Source organism: Diabrotica undecimpunctata, chromosome 8 (genome assembly GCF_040954645.1).
Source record: "Diabrotica undecimpunctata isolate CICGRU chromosome 8, icDiaUnde3, whole genome shotgun sequence".
NCBI lineage: Eukaryota > Metazoa > Arthropoda > Insecta > Coleoptera > Chrysomelidae > Diabrotica > Diabrotica undecimpunctata.
In genome coordinates, this window is record NC_092810.1 from 51,895,682 (window position 1) to 51,914,398 (window position 18,717).

The 18,717-nt window shown below is 31.7% G+C and overlaps 1 protein-coding gene across 1 annotated transcript in view; it reads right to left on the reverse strand.

Annotated features, from left to right (window-relative positions):
- The window catches only part of LOC140447539 (sodium channel protein Nach-like), a 100,607-nt gene that overhangs the window by 81,106 nt on the left and 784 nt on the right, over positions 1 to 18,717 (reverse strand). Inside the window, exon 2 of the mRNA XM_072540244.1 lies at positions 11,606 to 11,791. Coding sequence (XP_072396345.1) covers positions 11,606 to 11,791 — 186 coding nt within the window. The remainder of the gene's footprint in view (positions 1 to 11,605; positions 11,792 to 18,717) is intronic.

An 18,717-nucleotide genomic window follows, 5' to 3' on the forward strand; every position in this document is an offset into this window, starting at 1 on the left:
TTAGATTGGATTAAAAACACATAAATTAAGACTAATTTACAACCAAAAAGATTTTTTTTCTCATTTTCATTTGAGAAACAGTACAATTTTTAAAAAAGGAACATATTGTATCTTAAACGTAAATTAAATTTTAAGGTGAAAATTTTCGAAACATTCGGGGTGTAGATGCAATTTACACCTTTTACATAAATAAATAGTATTACTTTTGCACATCCGGCATTCTTGCACTATCATCTCTTTTTGTAATGTGGCAAATGTTGTCGAATCTGGTTTCATCTGGTAAAGCAAATTTAGATTGACGTCCATGTACTAAGTTTGACACTGATGTAGCAGTTTCTTCACTATTCTCTTCTTTTCATGTTTGATTAAACGAAATCTATGTTGGCTCATGCTTTCTCTTATAATATGCACTTCTTTATCCTCATCTTTCGATCAATACATACCAACTTGAAGCAGAGTGTGATAACCAGATAATATACATTTGCCAATCAATTTTTTTAACTTTTTTCATTTATTTCAAAATCGTGACGGTTATTCTGGAATGCATAAATATTTGTAAAATATAGAATGCTCTCAATTACTTGTTTATCAAAAAAGAGTAAAAAGGCTTCAATATGTGACTTGCCTCCATTATTGGCTTTTATATTGTCTAAATATTAACCAGACTAATGTTGAATTACTACTGAGTACGAAGGAGTATCTGTTTTTACCCAACTTGGGAAAAATTTGGATTTACTATTTTTGCCTGGTTTTTTCTTTGGACGTTTTAATCTGTGGTCCGACTATCATAATCATAATCGACAGAACTCCCATTCACTTGTATAAGTATCATATGTACCTGTAATATCCGATTTTATTCCTTCTTCATAAATAATATTATCATCAATATCTTCTACATTGGAAACTTCATCTGATTGCGGCGGCACATTAACCACATCAAGTGAGTCAGCATTTTCACAATATGAGTCTTCTTCTATCAAAGTCATTAACACTTTAGTAGTTAGTGCCCTCTTCATTTCATATTTCGAGAATTTACTAAAATAAACAAAAAAAAAATGCACTACTACATACACGCATTCACATGATAATACTTTAGCTTAATTCATTTTAATTTATATGGAATATAAAACAAATAAACACAAGGAAACTTCCAAATCAATTTAAAAAAAACAACAAATATAACGTTTACAGCACACAGCAATTCTATAAATAGAGAATGAAGTGTAATGACGAGATTGTATGTTAACATTTAAGATTGTTTAGTCTAGTGAAAAAATAAGTATTTTGCAAAGTTTTCTGTTTTTTGAAGTACTATATTAGGCACTCTATAATGACAATAAAATTTTACTTTATTTTGTTAGACAACTATAAGATACCTGTCAAAACACACATGATAATTTAATAATTATATCGATCTTACATGTCATTTTTACGTAATTACTTATGTGTTTAAATAAATAATTAAAATTTTATTTTGGTACGCCTCTGCAAAATTGATAAGTGGAATATGATTTCGTTGCTTTTAGTGCGATGTTGCCAATCAACCACCTTCAATTAAAAATTGTTTTAGTATAGGATACACACTCGCCGTAGTATTAAGTTTTACCAACTTAAATGTATTTACAAAAGAATTTTAATTTTTTTAATAGGCCGGATTTACATCACGAATTTGTATAGGCCGTTAATAGGAGTTTTGCCTTATAAGTATAATTGGCGAGCATAATTATAGTTTGGAATCAGCTGAAAGGCTTTCATACCTTCGTCTATCCGCTGATACAAAAAAAATATTTTCTTATTTTGATAATGCAATAGGAATTAAAGAGTCTCTAGTTTATCGTGACTCCAAATTAGAATTGGAAATTGGCTTTGACAGTAAACTTGCAGCAAATTCATAAATTAATCCAAAATATCGTACAGTGCAACATCTTTGGCGCACCCAGGGGGGGGGGAGAGGTTGGGAGTTAAACCCCCCCACCCCCAGGGCACTATTCCGACATTGTTACTCACAAATTTTAAGGACTCAAACAGGAAAATTCTAGGTGCGCTACTGTGCAACATTGGCATAATATACGGAGAACTGAAAATTTGGGGCCTCGCGATGGAACTGGAGTTTTGGAGGAAAAGAGAGTGTCGGCAAAAGTTTCTAAAATTACTGACCTTTTCGGTTTTTTTTTAGAAAATAAAACAAAAGTTGAGGTTTATGAAGCAGAAGGAATTTTACTAAAATATAATGAAAACCCGTTTGCCGTCATTGTTGTAAGAACTATTATGTACAGAGCTTACAATCTTCCATTTGCAAAAGATGCTGTTTTTACATATACCATAGCTTCTTGCGATGCATTCGGTTTCGTTTATGTTAACCTCTTGTGGAGTAGGAGCAGTAGGGGTGCCTTTTCAAGCTATTATTACCAAAAATTTTTTTACTAAATTTATTCTTGTACATAGATAATAAAATGATTATTTGATTTCTTTAACCCTCCGTTAGACTCGTGGTAAACTGAGACACGGTTGATCACGCGGTCTACGATCGTATACCATTTTATTTATATTATTAAACCTAAAAGTTTCATAGTTTCAATAATAATACTGCATTAGGTATATTTGTTAAATTATTGTTAATGACACTGACCAGTTTTTATAACAAAAGGTTTACTTATTTTTTTTTTCTATCAATAAAAAGACTACTCCATACATTTTAAAAATTTTATCAACCATTAAAATTATTTTGCTTTAATAAGAACTTTAGTGTAAATTTGGCAAAAGAAGAATTATTGTACCTAACAATTATTAGAACAAAATCACCCAAAATCACATAGATAAAAGTACTGTTAAAAAATTGTATGGAGACTACAGAAAACATCACATTTTTAGTCAGTAAAACGGCAGGCCGTATGTTCAATAACGCAACTTAAGACAAATACCACATGTGCTCATGCTCTACTGTCAAAATAACGCGTGCTGTAATACAGCAAGTGCAAAATTGACTCTGCAATATGCAATATCTCTCTAATGGAATAAGACGCCCGTTAGCAAGCAGCAGCTACTACTAACGGAGGGTTGAATACTTTATTCATTTTGTAAACAATATCTATATTATTTTATAATAATTATGTTTACAACAGTTTTTTCAATGTTTGTTCTTTTTATTTCAATCAAGTCAAAATTCGAAAACAAGCAGAATGTATAATTATATTTATGCAACAACTTGCAAACTTATTGAAATAAAAAATTATTGACGAGACGGTTAAACTGTAATACTTGATAATTTTATATCAACCTACAGACTCAGTTATTGATGTAAGTTTATAAAAACTTTTAAAAAATAATTCGTAGACTGGTATCGTTAATAAGACCCGTATAAAGGTAGGCCTTCATTTAAATTTCCATCTGTCAAGGAGCTCCAGTATTTATTTTTAAAAACTCAGTAATTAATACGAACTGATACGGGCACATTCATAAAATAATTTGCAGACTTAACCATTAAATTCAAAATTGCCATTTGTCGCTATGCAGCAAATGTCTCATCTCATTTCGAGTACTTATTTACTCATACGGATACTTGTCTAAAATAATTGCAGATTCGACATTGCCATCTGCCCGCTATGTTTTAAGCCGTTATGTGTGTGTAGATAGTGGATGGCATTAGAACATGTCTATTTGCCACAAAATATTTGTATTTTTTTATTATTAAGGATAAGATAAGGATAAAAACATGGCCACTCGTTTCTTGTCTAGGGACCCATCAAGACATTTTTATTAAGATAAACTAGACTAGGTCACGGGCAGGAGGTATTAACAAATGGGGTAAAACAGAGGTTTGGATTCTAATTACATAATGTTTGTAAATACACATATATTTAACCATATATGAGCTAAATATCTATTTTTACTTCTAAAACACATTTAATTAAAATGTTGTATATTTCTTTCTCTTGCTGTGCTAATAAAGTAGGGATGTTAGTTGGTAGACTTACAAAATTGTTCAGTTCTTGGTACAGCATATCTGTATGTGCAGTATATTTTTGACACTGTAAAAAAATGTGATTTATATCGGCTAAAGGTTTTTCTGGACAGAGAGAACAACACGGAGAACCTAAGCTACCAATCCGAAACAAATGTGCTGGTAAGCGACCATGATTAAGTTTTAAACGTGATATAATTGATGACTTATATCTATTATAATCCCACGAATTGATGTGAGGAATGTTCGTCGGTAAAACCAGATGAATTTTAAAATAAAGACTCTCTGATGTAGTTGAAAATTTGAGTCAAGTGCTTTTTTAGCTGCAAGATCAACTGCTTCAATCCCAGCTATCCCTGTATGACCCCTAACTCAGTCTAATGCAATTCGTACACCATACTCCTGCAGTTTATATATACTATTTTTTTTAGATAGTAGAATATTGTTGTTATAATGATGAAAAGGAGGGCTTTTATTAGCGTGCAAAACTAAGAGTCTGTTAAGGTACTTTTAGACGGTCAGATCAGTTCTCCGTTCAGTTTCAGAATAGTTGTCAGTTAAGTTTGGGTTGTTAGACGTGGTTAGACGATCAGTTTAGTTATCAGTTGTCATTTTTCTTGCACAGTTCAGTGATGGACGAAGATAGCCTAATTGCGGTCGCGTTGTGCTTGGCACTAAAAAAACCACGGAAAAGGAGAAGTAGATGGAGTAAAAATTGGCTCCTGAACAGAAATATACTTTTGCATTTAAATTTATTAAAGGAACTTCATTTTGAACCTTCTGATTGGTCAAACTATTTAAGAATGCTTGGGGATGCATATCTAGAATTTTTACAGCTAGTAACACTAATTATAAAAAAGCAAGACACCAACATGAGAGAAGCTATATCACCACATGGGAGGCTAAGTGCAACGATCAGATTTTTGGATACTGGAAGTACTTATCAGTCTTAAATTTCCTACTCTCATATCAACTCCTAGTTTAAGCGTCTTAATGCCCGAAACCTGTAAAGGAATAATTACAGTACTGCAGGATTATATAAAGCTAAGCGCGATAGTGACAAGCAAATCTTTTTGTTTATTACAGCTTACAAAAAATATGTATCTAGTCGTATAACATACCATATGTATACCTAACGTATATCAGAATACCGCGAAAAGTAACTAGCCATTGAACTTCCTGCCGGACTTAATTCTGATGTTGAAGCACATTGTCCATTCCATGAATTTACAAATTGACCTGACTGCTGCTGCTGCTGTTGTCCCTGCTGCTTCTATGCGGGCCACAATTGACCTTGTAACAACGGTTGAGTTACTTACTACAGCTGATGTTTGATTAAGGGAATGCATTTGGCCTTCAAATATGGCATCATTAATAATTGTTTTAAGGAAAAGTAGCATCTGGGGTACCATATTACTTAATTTTGCTGCAATATGCTTACCCAATGCAGTGTGCATATCATCTTTCGTATTATCGTTCTTCATTAATCGATCAGCCACCATTTGAAGTACTTTTTTATTTGTTACATGAGTGGAACTGCTGGCTAGTCTCTTTACTTGTGTACCTGAGGGTTTCGTATTCGTGAGTCGAGGAACTGATTATGAGTTATTTTTAGGAAGAGGGCGTGACTGTTCAGACTGATTAGTACTTTCTTCTTTGAGTGAGCGATTTGTAGTTTCTTCTGTGGGATTGTTCTCTCCGTCATATGCATGATCGTCAGCACCAGACGATGAACCCTCCTACAAAAAACTAAACATTTATTAGATACTAGACATAGGTCTACATTCTATATTGCAATTTAAACTGAGATGATGTACTGTTTAAGATGACAGCAACTGAAGTCGAATGGAGACATATTGTCGAGGGTTTTCAAATTAGATGGCAATTTCCTAATTGTCTTGGAGCTGTAGATGGCAAACAATACCAAGTTTTATAAAAGATTACCTAAATGATTTACATTTACCACCCGAAACTAGGCCACCGTCTAGTACCACAAAACTACCATTTGCTTTTATTGGAGACGAAGCATTTTCATTAAAGCCAAACTTTTTAAAACCATTCAACAAAAATCAATTGAACTATGAACGTATGGTCTTTAACTACCGCTTATCAAGAGCAAGACGTATTGTTGAGAATACATTTGGAATATTGACCAATAGATTTAGAATCTTTCATACTTCTATATATTTGAGAAACATGGAAAATGTTGATATTGTTGTCTTGTCTTGTTGCTATTTGTACAATTATTTAAGACACAAGGCAAGCGCTACTTATATTCCAAGTGAATTAAAAAGTTCAGATAGAGACCCAGTTCTGGAGGTGCGAGGGCTGGTAGAACTTTAAGTGACTGCAAATCGGACGATGTTAGTAAAGTATCAAAAAATGTGAGAAATAAGTAGGTACATTTACTAAACGAACGAAAAGTTGACTGGCAAGACGAAGTAGTTCGCACTACATATATGGCATAATTTTCTGTACCTTTTGTTGAGTTTTTGTACCATAATTAAATTTACAAAACAATAAAAAAATACGCTATGAATTAATATAGTATTTACTTACTGTATTCTCTTGATCTTTATCATCACCATACGTTGTGTTGTCCACAGTATTTTTACCATCACGAACATCTTGTGTATATTAACAAATCGTGGTACCACAAAGATGGTTCATATATGTCATCACTTCCGGCTCCGCTGTCAGTAGTCTCCTTAACCTTTTTTCGTTCTTTATTATAAGCTGATCGTAAATTATTTATTTTCGCTTTTACTGTTTTTATAGTTGCACTGTTATCTTGCTCTTTGAATTTTTCAACCAAAATATTATACGCAGCTTGTCTTTTGTTTATGTTGTGGTATTGCGGATCTTTTTTGTTCCACAGACATGGGTGTTGCTGATAAAGTTCGATAAATTCAGTAATAAATTCAGTGTTTGCCATGGCGCCAGGTACACACTACACCTATCGATAATTTTATATGACTGAGACCTGATCGGACAAGTCCGTTTATACATCAGTTTAACTGACAACTGATGCGATAACTTTTAGTATACGCATCGAGCCACAGCTCAGTATCAGTTTCAGTTTTTCTTGCAGTTTTTTGTGTTTACACATACAGATAACTGACAGTTCAACTGAAACTGACACTCAACGGACAACTGATCTGACTGTCTAAAAGTACCTACAATTACCACAGATAAAGGTAAATTCATCTCGCACCAATCTAAAGCTTTCCTAATAGCTATAGCTTCTGCACTAAAAATCGATAAATAATGTGGGACTTGATATTGCTCAACATGGTTAATATTAGAAACTAAAAATGCACAGCATGTTTTAAACCTTTTTTATGGTTTTATTCTCTTCTAAATGAGAGTGTAGATTTGAAAATTAATTTTGATAAAAATGTATTATCTGGATATTTTGGAATTATAATGGTTGGTTTAAATATTAAGGCTTCAAAAATAATTTCGTAAACAGGATATTTTTTTGACTATGTATTAGTTCTTTATGTCTCTCAGTGTCAATAAAAGCATCAGCAAGTGGGGAAGACGTTTTAATTTTCCAATATTTGTTTGTAAGATTCTGGACCGCTATATTTGATATTTTTTTGACCATAAATGTACTAAACGTCCTGTACTTTATTAGCTGTTTTTTGGCTAAATACTCTCTTCGAAGGCACAAAGGCGGTTCTTGTGGCTGAGCTGAGAATTGCACAGTAGGTGACGACATCATAATTCCTAGACTTATTTTAATTGCCTTATATTGCATTCTGTCTAAGATTAATCAGTTTGATGTGCTATTTGAGGCATAAATTATTGAGCTGATGTATGACTTATAAAATATAAAGGATATTTTAACATCTGCACCCCATGTATATTTGGAAACTACACGCAGAATGTTGAGCCCTTTCTCACATTTTTGCTTTACGTGTTTTATGTGGCTGGTCCATAGGAGTTTATTATCAATATAGATGCCAAGATATTTATATTCTTTCACTATGGTTATAGTAAAATTACCTATGCTATACAAATCAGGGATTTTAAGACTGTGCCTATTAAGACCCATAACCGCTGTCTGTTGCTGTGAAAAACTAAAACCCATAGTATGTAACCAATCACGAATGCAGCAAAAAATATACTCTAAATCTGTAATACATCGTTTATATGAACTATGGATAGTATAGAAACAAATATCATCCGCATACTGAATAACTTTTATAGTGTCATCCATCAAAATATGCCGCTCTGCTGTGTAAACATTAAATAAAAGTGGACTTCATATTGATCCCTGCGGCAAACCGTTATATACTGTTCTTTGTCCGTGGATCAAGTGAATTTTTGTGATCACGAATATAAATTTTTTTGTTTAGAAACCAATTTATTAAGTTATTTGATACCCATTCTACACAATTTTGTTTTTAAGATACTCAAATCAACCCCATCATATGCACCTTTTAGTTCAACAAATAGGCATAATATGCATTTGTTATTAGATAAGCATATTTGTGCATCTGTAACCATATGGGTCAATGCATCTATAGTAATACGGCCTCTCCGAAATCCATACTGTGTAGTGGGTAGGAGAGAATTGCTTTCAATAAAATATTCTATAGAACGTTTCACGTTAAGAAAATAACATTGCGGAGATAGGGCCATGTATTTCTTATGGACGATAGAAGCGCAGCGATGCCACGATGAACACAAGCGCGATTCAAGGTTGTATAATTTGTATTTTCGTTTTCACAGACATAAATTAAATTAATGTTTTTTAACGTAATTGACCAAAAGTGCCCATTCAAAACAAGAGATGAAAAGTAGGGAAAATGGTTTTAATTAAATAAATAGTATTTACAAAAGATAATTTTATTTTATCTTATTTTAATTATAGTAACGATAGTTTATTTGTTTTTCGGTAAGAATATCATATACTATGAATCATAGAAATCAGTAGAAAATATTGCTTAGTTAAATCATGCACTTTGCCGGCTATTAAAGATTTAAAAGCAAATAATCGGACCGCTTGAAATGCATATATCTAATTACTAATTGCAACTTAAAATAATACGGTGTACCTATGTCAGCGATTTTATGTCGTTCTCTGAGACTACATAACGATAATAAGGTTTTGTGGTTTTTCAGTTGTTATTCTGACTTTACAGTTAAATGTTAATTGAAAAATATCTCGACAATCTAGTAAACCGCATGCCTGAGAGTTTTGGCAACACTGATCTCCATAAGCCTAATGTTATTTTCTTAACGTGGAACGCTGTATAGGCGAAACTTAATCATGCGTTCAAAAGTCTTTATAAGATTTTTTTTATTAAACATATAACAATATTTTAAATTCTCAGCATAATCTTGTTTTACCCACCAGTTGTTAAAATTTTTTAAAATTATGTGTTTAGTATGTATGTGTGACATCTTTCTGCAACGTGGGTGAAGAAGAGGTGTTATAGTCGAATTGGAATCATCTTCCACAAAAGGATGAAAAGCAGACACATAGTACTTTCCAATCGAAACATCAGGGTGCGTTAGGGTTGCTAACTCGTAGGAACTAGGAGAAAGTTGGTTTGCCAAATCTAAGATACTTTATTGGTAAGAGGGGGCGATTATTCAAATTGTTAGTTTCTGCTAAAATAAGCTCTAAGAAGAAACTTCTTCTGTGGTAATAGGATTTACAGAAATTTTACAGTTCGGACAATTTGTGCGAATGTAACCAGGAGTATTACAATCATAACAAACTACACTGTAAGAACATTGAGGAGATACATTTAAAGTGCTAGGATTCGTATTTAAACGACTAGGAGGTACATACGTGCTAACTGAATCATTAGAATTAGAAGTCATCGATTGCTTACAAATTTTCTACATTCTGACTGAATATGGCCAAAATGTTTACAACATGTACACTTTGGTCTGAATTTAATTTTGCAAGAGTCCTTTTCTTGATTTGATTGATGTTTTTGTCGTAGATAAGAGTGGGTGGCAACTAAACCTTCTTTCAAGGATACTTCAATTTCTCGAGATTCCATTAAAAGTTCCTTAAAATTTTGAAATATATTCCTTTTAACCTTTTTCGTAATTTACGTAATATTAAGCCATAAACCATATCCAACTGTACCTCTTAAGCTAGGGCATAAGGTAATTGTGCAAGCAAAGCTCAAATATGAGAAACAAATAATTCAGTAGGTTCACTAGAATTTTGTTCACGCGAGAATACTTCTGGAAATATTAAATGAGGCGGAAGTTGTTTCAAATAGGCATCTTTTAAGGCTGTACAGCTTCTTCCCATGTGAGAATTGTATTTCTTACCTTGACACCATGAAGCAGCAAAACCATTAAGCAGCGTGGATAAACCACGAAGAGCATTCTCATAACTTATTTGGGAACGGTCCTTAAAAGTGATTACATTGTCGAGAAAAGCTTCATTATCAGCGTTAACACCATCAAAGCAAGCAGTACAAACAAATGTCCTCCTGACATATGTGTAGGAGTACTATTAAGATCTTTGATTTGTACCAAGAGATTTTCAGATACTTGATTATTAGAATTAATAAGTACCGAAAGTAAAGAATCAAACTGATTTTTGCATATAGTTATCATAGATGGAACAGAACAGGCTCCTGTTGCAGGATTTTCTGAATTGGCTTTTGGGATTGTCTAAAATATAGCAGATAACCAAATATTACTAAATATATAACAACTATACAGTGTGTCCGTAAAGTATGGAATAAATTCGATATTTTTTAAATGTAAGACCCTGTATTTTAGGACATTTTTAGATTGATAAAAATGAGCTGATTTCAAAAAAGTATAATACTCGGGTCTAATGGATATAATTTGAAAGATATAAGGCTTTTCATTTAGGAAATATCGAATTTATTCCATACTTTACGGACAAACTGTATACTTAATATTTAAATTCCGAACAGATTGGATAAAATTTACATTTGGCAACAAAATGTTAAAAAAGTTCAAAGAACTACGAAATTATGTTAGACATAGGCAACACTGCATCAAATAACAAGCGAGAAACTGATTCGAATGATCGAAAAATGATCGGAAATCGGAATAAGAAATCGATTTCATAGATGCATGTCAATATGTCAATGCAAAATCGATATATCGATAAACCGCGCAAATTAAGCTAACTCGATGAAATTAAGGCATGGAATCTAGGGTTATGATTTAAAATTATACTTACAGACAAGTTTAGTTATTAAAAAGCACTTTAACACCTACGAAATACTTAGAAATAAGCTTTATATATCGTGGCCACTTGTTGGGAGCCAATTATAAGGGTGGTAGGTTATAGGGTGTAAGGTACACGACAGGGATAAGATTATTTCCGTGTTTCTTCGTATCTGGTATTTCAACTACACTGTAAATACAACTAGTAGCAACTGTAGGTTGAATTAAATAAAATGCACATCACTGTGAGCGATATAATTACTGAAAAGGACAATAACTTCTTAAAAATAGGTTACAAAACAAAACGTTATGTCCATAGCTTGCAATCTAATGCCTGAACACCTGAATATTAATTGAGAATTGACTGCAGCCGGTCGTACCATCCTACGTCATCGGTGGTAATAATGCCAGATATTAACTGTGTTACAATGTGATATTATATCAATCAAAAATACTTACTCTACCCACTCAGGTTCAGCACCAGCAATTGGACAGATCGAGATAGCAGGAAAAGTTGTATTCCATGTAAGGTAGGTAGTTTCAGTGACAAAACTCACTGCACTTTCTTCAAACTGCTTATAGGAATTCCAAAAGACCAACAACATGGCTCCAAAATTTGTTACAAATATAAATACCCAAAATAATCTAAAAAAAATGACGTATAGATTCAAGTGCAATCTTTTGTATGTAAAGATTAAAAATACCATTAACACAAATAGACCAGGGTCAAAGCCTTTTAAATGATAAACACTGAAAAAAAAAATAGTAACAGATCGGAACCCATCGTAAAAGGAAGAATATATAATAGAAATTAAAGAAAAAATAATTTACGGGTGATCTGAGGTAGGGAAGTGGAAGGGAGTGAGTTTTTTAGGGTAAAAAACTTTTTATCAAGGTTTAGGGCAAAATTGCAAGTCCATTGGACGAAGGTAAAATGGCAAAGTTGTAGGTAATAAATAGATCTACAACTTTTGTATTTACACTTTTTGTTTGGAAAAATATTTAGTATTTATTTGAATATTTTGTTTTTAATACTCTTATTATTTTATTACTTCAGTGGGAGACTTAAACATCATATTTTTTCAAATGTACCAAACACGTGGGACCATCCAAAAAATTTTTATCCAAATTGTACAAATTAGTATAGAAGAAATATTAGAAATTATGGTAGTCACTAAAATACAATAAATACGTACAAGTACGTACTATTTAAAAGTAAGTATATTACAAAACATTTAATTTTAAGTTAGTAATATGTGATTCATATGATCTCTGGCTAATGAACATAGCTCGAAATAAAACCTCTTCACAAATACACTATTATTTTATTATTGTAACATTTTTTTTAGTTTACTTTTTTATTTTTTTTATTTCCTTCAACATACAACCGATACGCCACTGGCCGTATCTGTGTTTTGGTAATATCGTCTTGTACCCTATTGAATTGCCTTAATAAAGGCGTAACAAATTACTGTAATTAAAATTTATCTGCTTGAATAGAAAAATTCAACCCTTTGCGCGATCAACAGTTAAGATTCATCACGCCAAATATCTTCAATAGAGTTGGTCTTGATAAAAGTTTTAGAATACTTTTTGTAAGGAATATAATTCAAAGTATAACGTTTCATTTTTCAATAAATTTCTGAATAGTGTGTCTCTCGCAGAAATGAGAGACAGGGAGATTTTCTTCTGGGGACAGTTTGTTAAATGTTTTAGGGAACGAAACCACTTGACTCATGGTGTGAGTAGTCAAAGAGTTAAGTCCTCCGTAAATTTCTTGAAGTGTTGTCAGCAATTCTATCTTAGAAAGTACTTTAATCTAAGTTATATTAGAATAAATTTATCTATATCTATTACTTCCTTTAATTGTTGGTAATTTAATTTGCTCCATACGAATACAGTTAAGTATAGTATAGTAAGTTTAAAGTCAGTGCGATTTTAAGTGTGCAGATATACAAGATTTCTTCTTCTTCTTCTAGTGATGTCCCCACTAATGAAGGTTAGCTATAACCATTGCAAATTCGTCTCTATCTTCTGCTTTTCTTAAGAGCGTCTGTGTGTTTAACCCGGTCCAGTCGCAAATGTTTTTCAGCCAGGATATTTGTCGTCTACCAGAACCCCTGTTTCCTTCGATTTTGCCCTTCATAATCAGCTGCAACAACTCGTACTTATCATTTCTAAGTATGTGCCCCAAATATGCTGTCTTTCGCCTTTTAATGGTTGTCAAAAGTTTTCTATCTCTTCCCATTCTGGGCAACACCACTTCGTTCGTAATATGATCGGTCCATGGTATCTTCAAAATTCTCCTAAAAAGCCACATCTCAAAGCTTTCAGTTTTCTCATTAAGTCAACATTAACAGTCCAGGCTTCAACACTATAAATAAGAATAGAGTGGAGTGGATATACAAAACAACTGTAAGTAATTAGTTTACGTTCATATTCTCATAAAAAGCAGCAGCATTGCTAAATCTTTGGTGATGCACGGGCTATCTTTTTCACCTGTCTTCAAAAGTAATTAATGCTGTTACCGGATTGCTTCTAGAGTCATCTCTAGTTATACATCACTTTTCAGCCAATCAGAACATTTATCATTTACGAACATTTTTAACATTTATCAAGAACATTTATTTCATTAAAAACAGTGCAGAACTTAATTTTAAAAACACAGTGCGGTTCGTTTGTTTGTGCAATAAAGAATTTGATTTTTTTTATAATTCTTTAAATTTTCAATAGTATTATTTCATTTAGATCATTAAATTTAGAGTTTCCTTTATCTAGAGATAAGCCCAGGCAGTAAAGAGTGTACATTTTTTCTCCTTTATTGAATTTTTAATTATTAGCATCTCTCTTTACTGAGCGATTTGCGTTTACATGTATCTTCTATATATTGTGTATGTTGAAGGTATCTTTTTTATTGATTTATTGTTTATTTTTATATGTAGCTAACTAGGTGTTAACTGTTGGTACATTTTTTTTATTTTTCGATCCATTCAACCCTATAATATGTTGAAGATAACAGTTTACCGTTTAACTTTTTTGTTTTAATTCAACCATTTGTTAAATTGTTGTTCAATATATTATTTTTGTTTAACTAAAGCATTTTATTTCTCTACTACCAAACTACCAACACGTTCCCTGATTAAATCTTCTTCTTCTTCGCGTGCCATAATAATTCTCCTTCGAGTCAGAATTATCCGACGTTGGAAATCACCATTGCAAAGGCTTCTTGATCTTGTGCAATATGGAATAATTGTCCTGCATTTGATATCTGTGTCCACTAACGAATATTTTTTAACCAATAAACTTGTTTTCTTCCTACACCCCTCAGTGTAGTATTTTATATCGACTTCCCCTTACTATATGTCCCAGATAAGACATTTTTCGATGTTTAACAGTCTTTAGCAGTTCTCTATCTTTGTTGACGCTCCTTAGTACTTCTTCATGAGTTTTCCTTGCTGTCCAAGGTATCTTCAGCATTCGTCTATGAACCCACATTTCCAATGCTTTAATTTTGTTCATGATCGATATTTTTAGCGTCCACACTTCTGCACTATACAAAAGTACAAACCAAACATAGCACTTAACCATTCTCAAAAATTTAGTGCAGCAGCAATAATGTTAATGCTACCGATAATGGAATTTGCCACAAATTACAATAAGCAGTTGGACGCATCACGTCGGTGCACCCTGGAGAGGACGGCATTGTCAGAGTGGACTCTGAAAACCAAATTTGGAGAGTATAAACGCTGCGTTAAGAAGTTGTGTCCACTTCCGATCAGCTAGATTTTCGACGTCAACCGACAACTTCATTTTGAACTTCAGTAGTTCAAGGCATGTTCCGTCCCATTATAATTTAGTTCATATTATTTTTCGATTTTATTTTATTTAGATGCATAGTTGTTTTTTTTTAGTTTTGGGTAAATTTTAGTTTCCAGAAATATATTAAAAGATTAAAATATTTATTGGTTTTACATATTTCTGGGGAGAATTTGTCCATTATAATCCATCCCTTCGTCGCATCCGCTGCGTCTGTATAAAGTTCTGATAAGGGCAATATGAATGGTTTTGTAATTTACGTTTTTACCCCAAGGTAAAGTTATAAAGTTCTTAGTAACGCCGTCCCCTCTACTAGGGGTTTCTGTTAGTCATTTGTAATGTATTTTTAGTAGTATCGAACCAAACTCAGTTCTGTAAACAGGTATAGTAAGCAATAAATAGTTCTAAAAAAATTGTCGTCGTATATTATTTCAATTTAATAAAATAACATTTTATAGCAAATATATCTCACGGTAAACTAATCGTGAGTCAAGACACCATGTTTCATTGATAAATTATAAAATTGTAAATCGAAATATACTACTGTAATTAATAACCAAATAAGTTAATTAAGTTAATATTTTATAAGATATCTACAATATTTTGACGAAGCTGTAGGATATTTTTTAAATTATAGGTGCCTATTAATCGCTATTTTAAGGTAACTTATACATCAGAATAGCCTACGAGGAATCTTAGCCCATCAAAAGGTATTTCACAGAGAAATATTAAAGAGGTTAGGAGGATCTGGGTCTTACTACCTGTTAAGTATTTCGCAGTAGCTGCCAAAACAGTTAGGTAGCACTCGAAATAGAGAGCAGTGAACAACATCGTTCATAAAAATACAAGTGAAGACTAAGTTACTTAGCAAAAGATATCGAATGTTTACCTACGAATCAATACAAATGTTATTTAAAAAATCAAGTCGCTTCAAGTGTTGTTTTTGAGAGACTGGTTCGCTCTACAGAGACAGTGCCAATAAACATTTTTGAAGTTATACTTCTATACGCGCGCTCCACGTTGGAAATTTGTACGGGAGTGAATCGGGGAAATCATTACATATGTAAGATAATGAGTAAGAGAGAGACAGAAGATATATTTTCTCTCTATTCCTCTCTCGAGAATAAAAATGTTCCTTTTGTATATATATTTATTATATATTATATATATAATATTATATATATATATATATATATATATATAATATAATATTTATTAATATTATTATTTATGTGATATGTGTTGTATTATTTATTAAATGTTCATAAATATTTTAGACTTTTGTATTTCAAAATAATAATCTCAATAAATCACTGTATGACCGAGAACTGTCAATTTTGAAATACATTTGTGTCATGTCTAATTGGCAAATATTTTACGTGTTTGGTTCATACGCTGGTGTATGTGAGTTCGAATCCCAATATGAATTTTCTTTTTAATTTTTGAAATATTTAAAAACCCCACGTTAATTTTATTAAATATATGTAATATACGCAAAAATGCTAAATTTTAAAATAAAATGAAAATTTACAACATAATCCGAGTTGTTGGTTTTTGAAGTTATACTTCTAGACGCGCGTTCGACTTTGGAAATTTGCACGGGAGTGAATCGGAAATTTGCAAGGGAGTAACAAGCCTCGTTAGGCATGGTAAATTATAAATTAAAACTTGTAAATATCTCAACAAAGTTCAAATGTGTACTTATATACACAACAAACAACAATTAAATATTGTATTTATCAATGTCAGATAAATTGACAGTTGTATCACCAAACAATATTTGTTTTATTAATATTGTTATCATGGTAAATTAAACCTATGGATAAGTAAGTTATGTATACCTATTGTCATTTTTAAATACTGATGAATATTATTTATTTAATATCTTAGCATTTTTAGAATCGGAAACATTTATTCGTTATTATTTCCACTGATTGATTACTCTATTTTTAATTATTAGCGTACTTATTTATATAACATGGTATATTAAATTAATATTAAATACATTGTTTCTTTTGTAAACAACTCACCTAAATTTGTTTTAATGGAATCTTAGGTTAGAGTTTTAAAATATTCGAACTATAATCGTAATACACATCGCCTAATTAGCCATGATCGTCTAGCGGACTAGTTGTTCGGATCCCACGTTGTGGCCGTGGTAGCCCAGGTTCGAATTCTGGTCACGGCAATGTGCTAACATGTGACGGTGAGGCAATTTTTTGTTTTTTTTTTTTTGTTAAAAAATATTTAAAAATATTAATTACTGTGTTTAAAACAATAAATTGCATTTTGAACAAATTTTTATAAATTTGTTCAAAAATAATTTTTACAAACAGGTGTATATAAAAAATACTCGAAAAAGTTATTGTTGGAAACGAAAAATTCGATAATCGGGTAGGATTAAAAATGATACTTTTGTTTATCGATATAAAAATAACGATTTTACAAATTTTTAATGGAGTTTAGAATAAAAATTTTATAACAGCGATTCATTGCTCAGTTTTTGAAGTTATATGTGTATATTAAACATATTATGCGTAAGTAAGTTATGTATATTGTCATTTTTAAATACTTACTACTATTGCATTTTAATTTGTATTGTATTATTACTTACCTATAGCATTACATATGTAATGATTGTTCAGATTGACTCCCATAAAAATTTGTAACGGCGAACGCGTGTATAGAAGTATAACTTCTACCTGCCACACCCGTTTTTTATTCAGAATTATCTCAGGTACATTTCTTGTTTCGATATTTTCCGTTTTCCCCCTCTACGAGGGGGTGTTTTAAAGGGAGGCTCGGGAGTAACTTTCTTGTATCTTTTTGGGGTACTAAAATTGACATTATCAGAAAAATTCAGCTTGCCCGTATGATTTTTGGAAGTTAAGTGGTATTTTCGTCTCTGACGACTGGAGTAGACAGAGAAAATCAAAGAAAGGAAAAGAAATAGAAAAAGACGCTCTTATATTCAATTTCCAATGTCATTGATTTCTCTTTTGATGCGTTTCTAAACAAAAATTTGATCTGTTCGAAATAACGATACAAGCGGAAATATGTGTATTACAACGTATTCAACAACAAAACACATTAAATGATTTCGATAAAAACATTTCAGCCCTTTTGAGAAATGTACTTGATTTAGTCATTGTAAATTGTTAGGTATACTGCTTATACTTTTTATAAGGAAAGAACTGAAGGAAGCAAAGGTGGCTCAGCATGTGAAAACGCTAAGAATTTTATTATTTATTTATTATTTTATACATTATTGTAATTAGAATTTAATAAATCAACTGTTTTACCGTAAAATATTAATACAGACATTTTTTTCGATAAAATCCCCTTTAAACACTATCTTTAACATTTAGAGTATTTTGAATCTATTTTGGCCTATTTTGAATAAACAGGCCAAAATTTTACATGATAATTAAAAAAAATCGAATTTTAGTTTTTTCGTTATTTTTTTGTATTTTCTAGGAAAATACGCCATTATAACGTATATTTTTTGACACGTAACGCAACGCAATTTTTAAAAAAGGAGATATTTTGACGTGAGAATTTTCCATTGAAAATTAGGGTGCTTTTTCGACCTTAAATCAAAAAATTAATATTTTAAATCAAGTAATTATAGTATTTTTGAGACATAAAAAGATAAAACTTTTACATTTCGTGAAATTTTTTGTGGAAAATAAAAATAAAAACCAAAATTTCGGTTATTTGAATGTTTCGCATAGATTTTGAGGTTATGTGAAAAA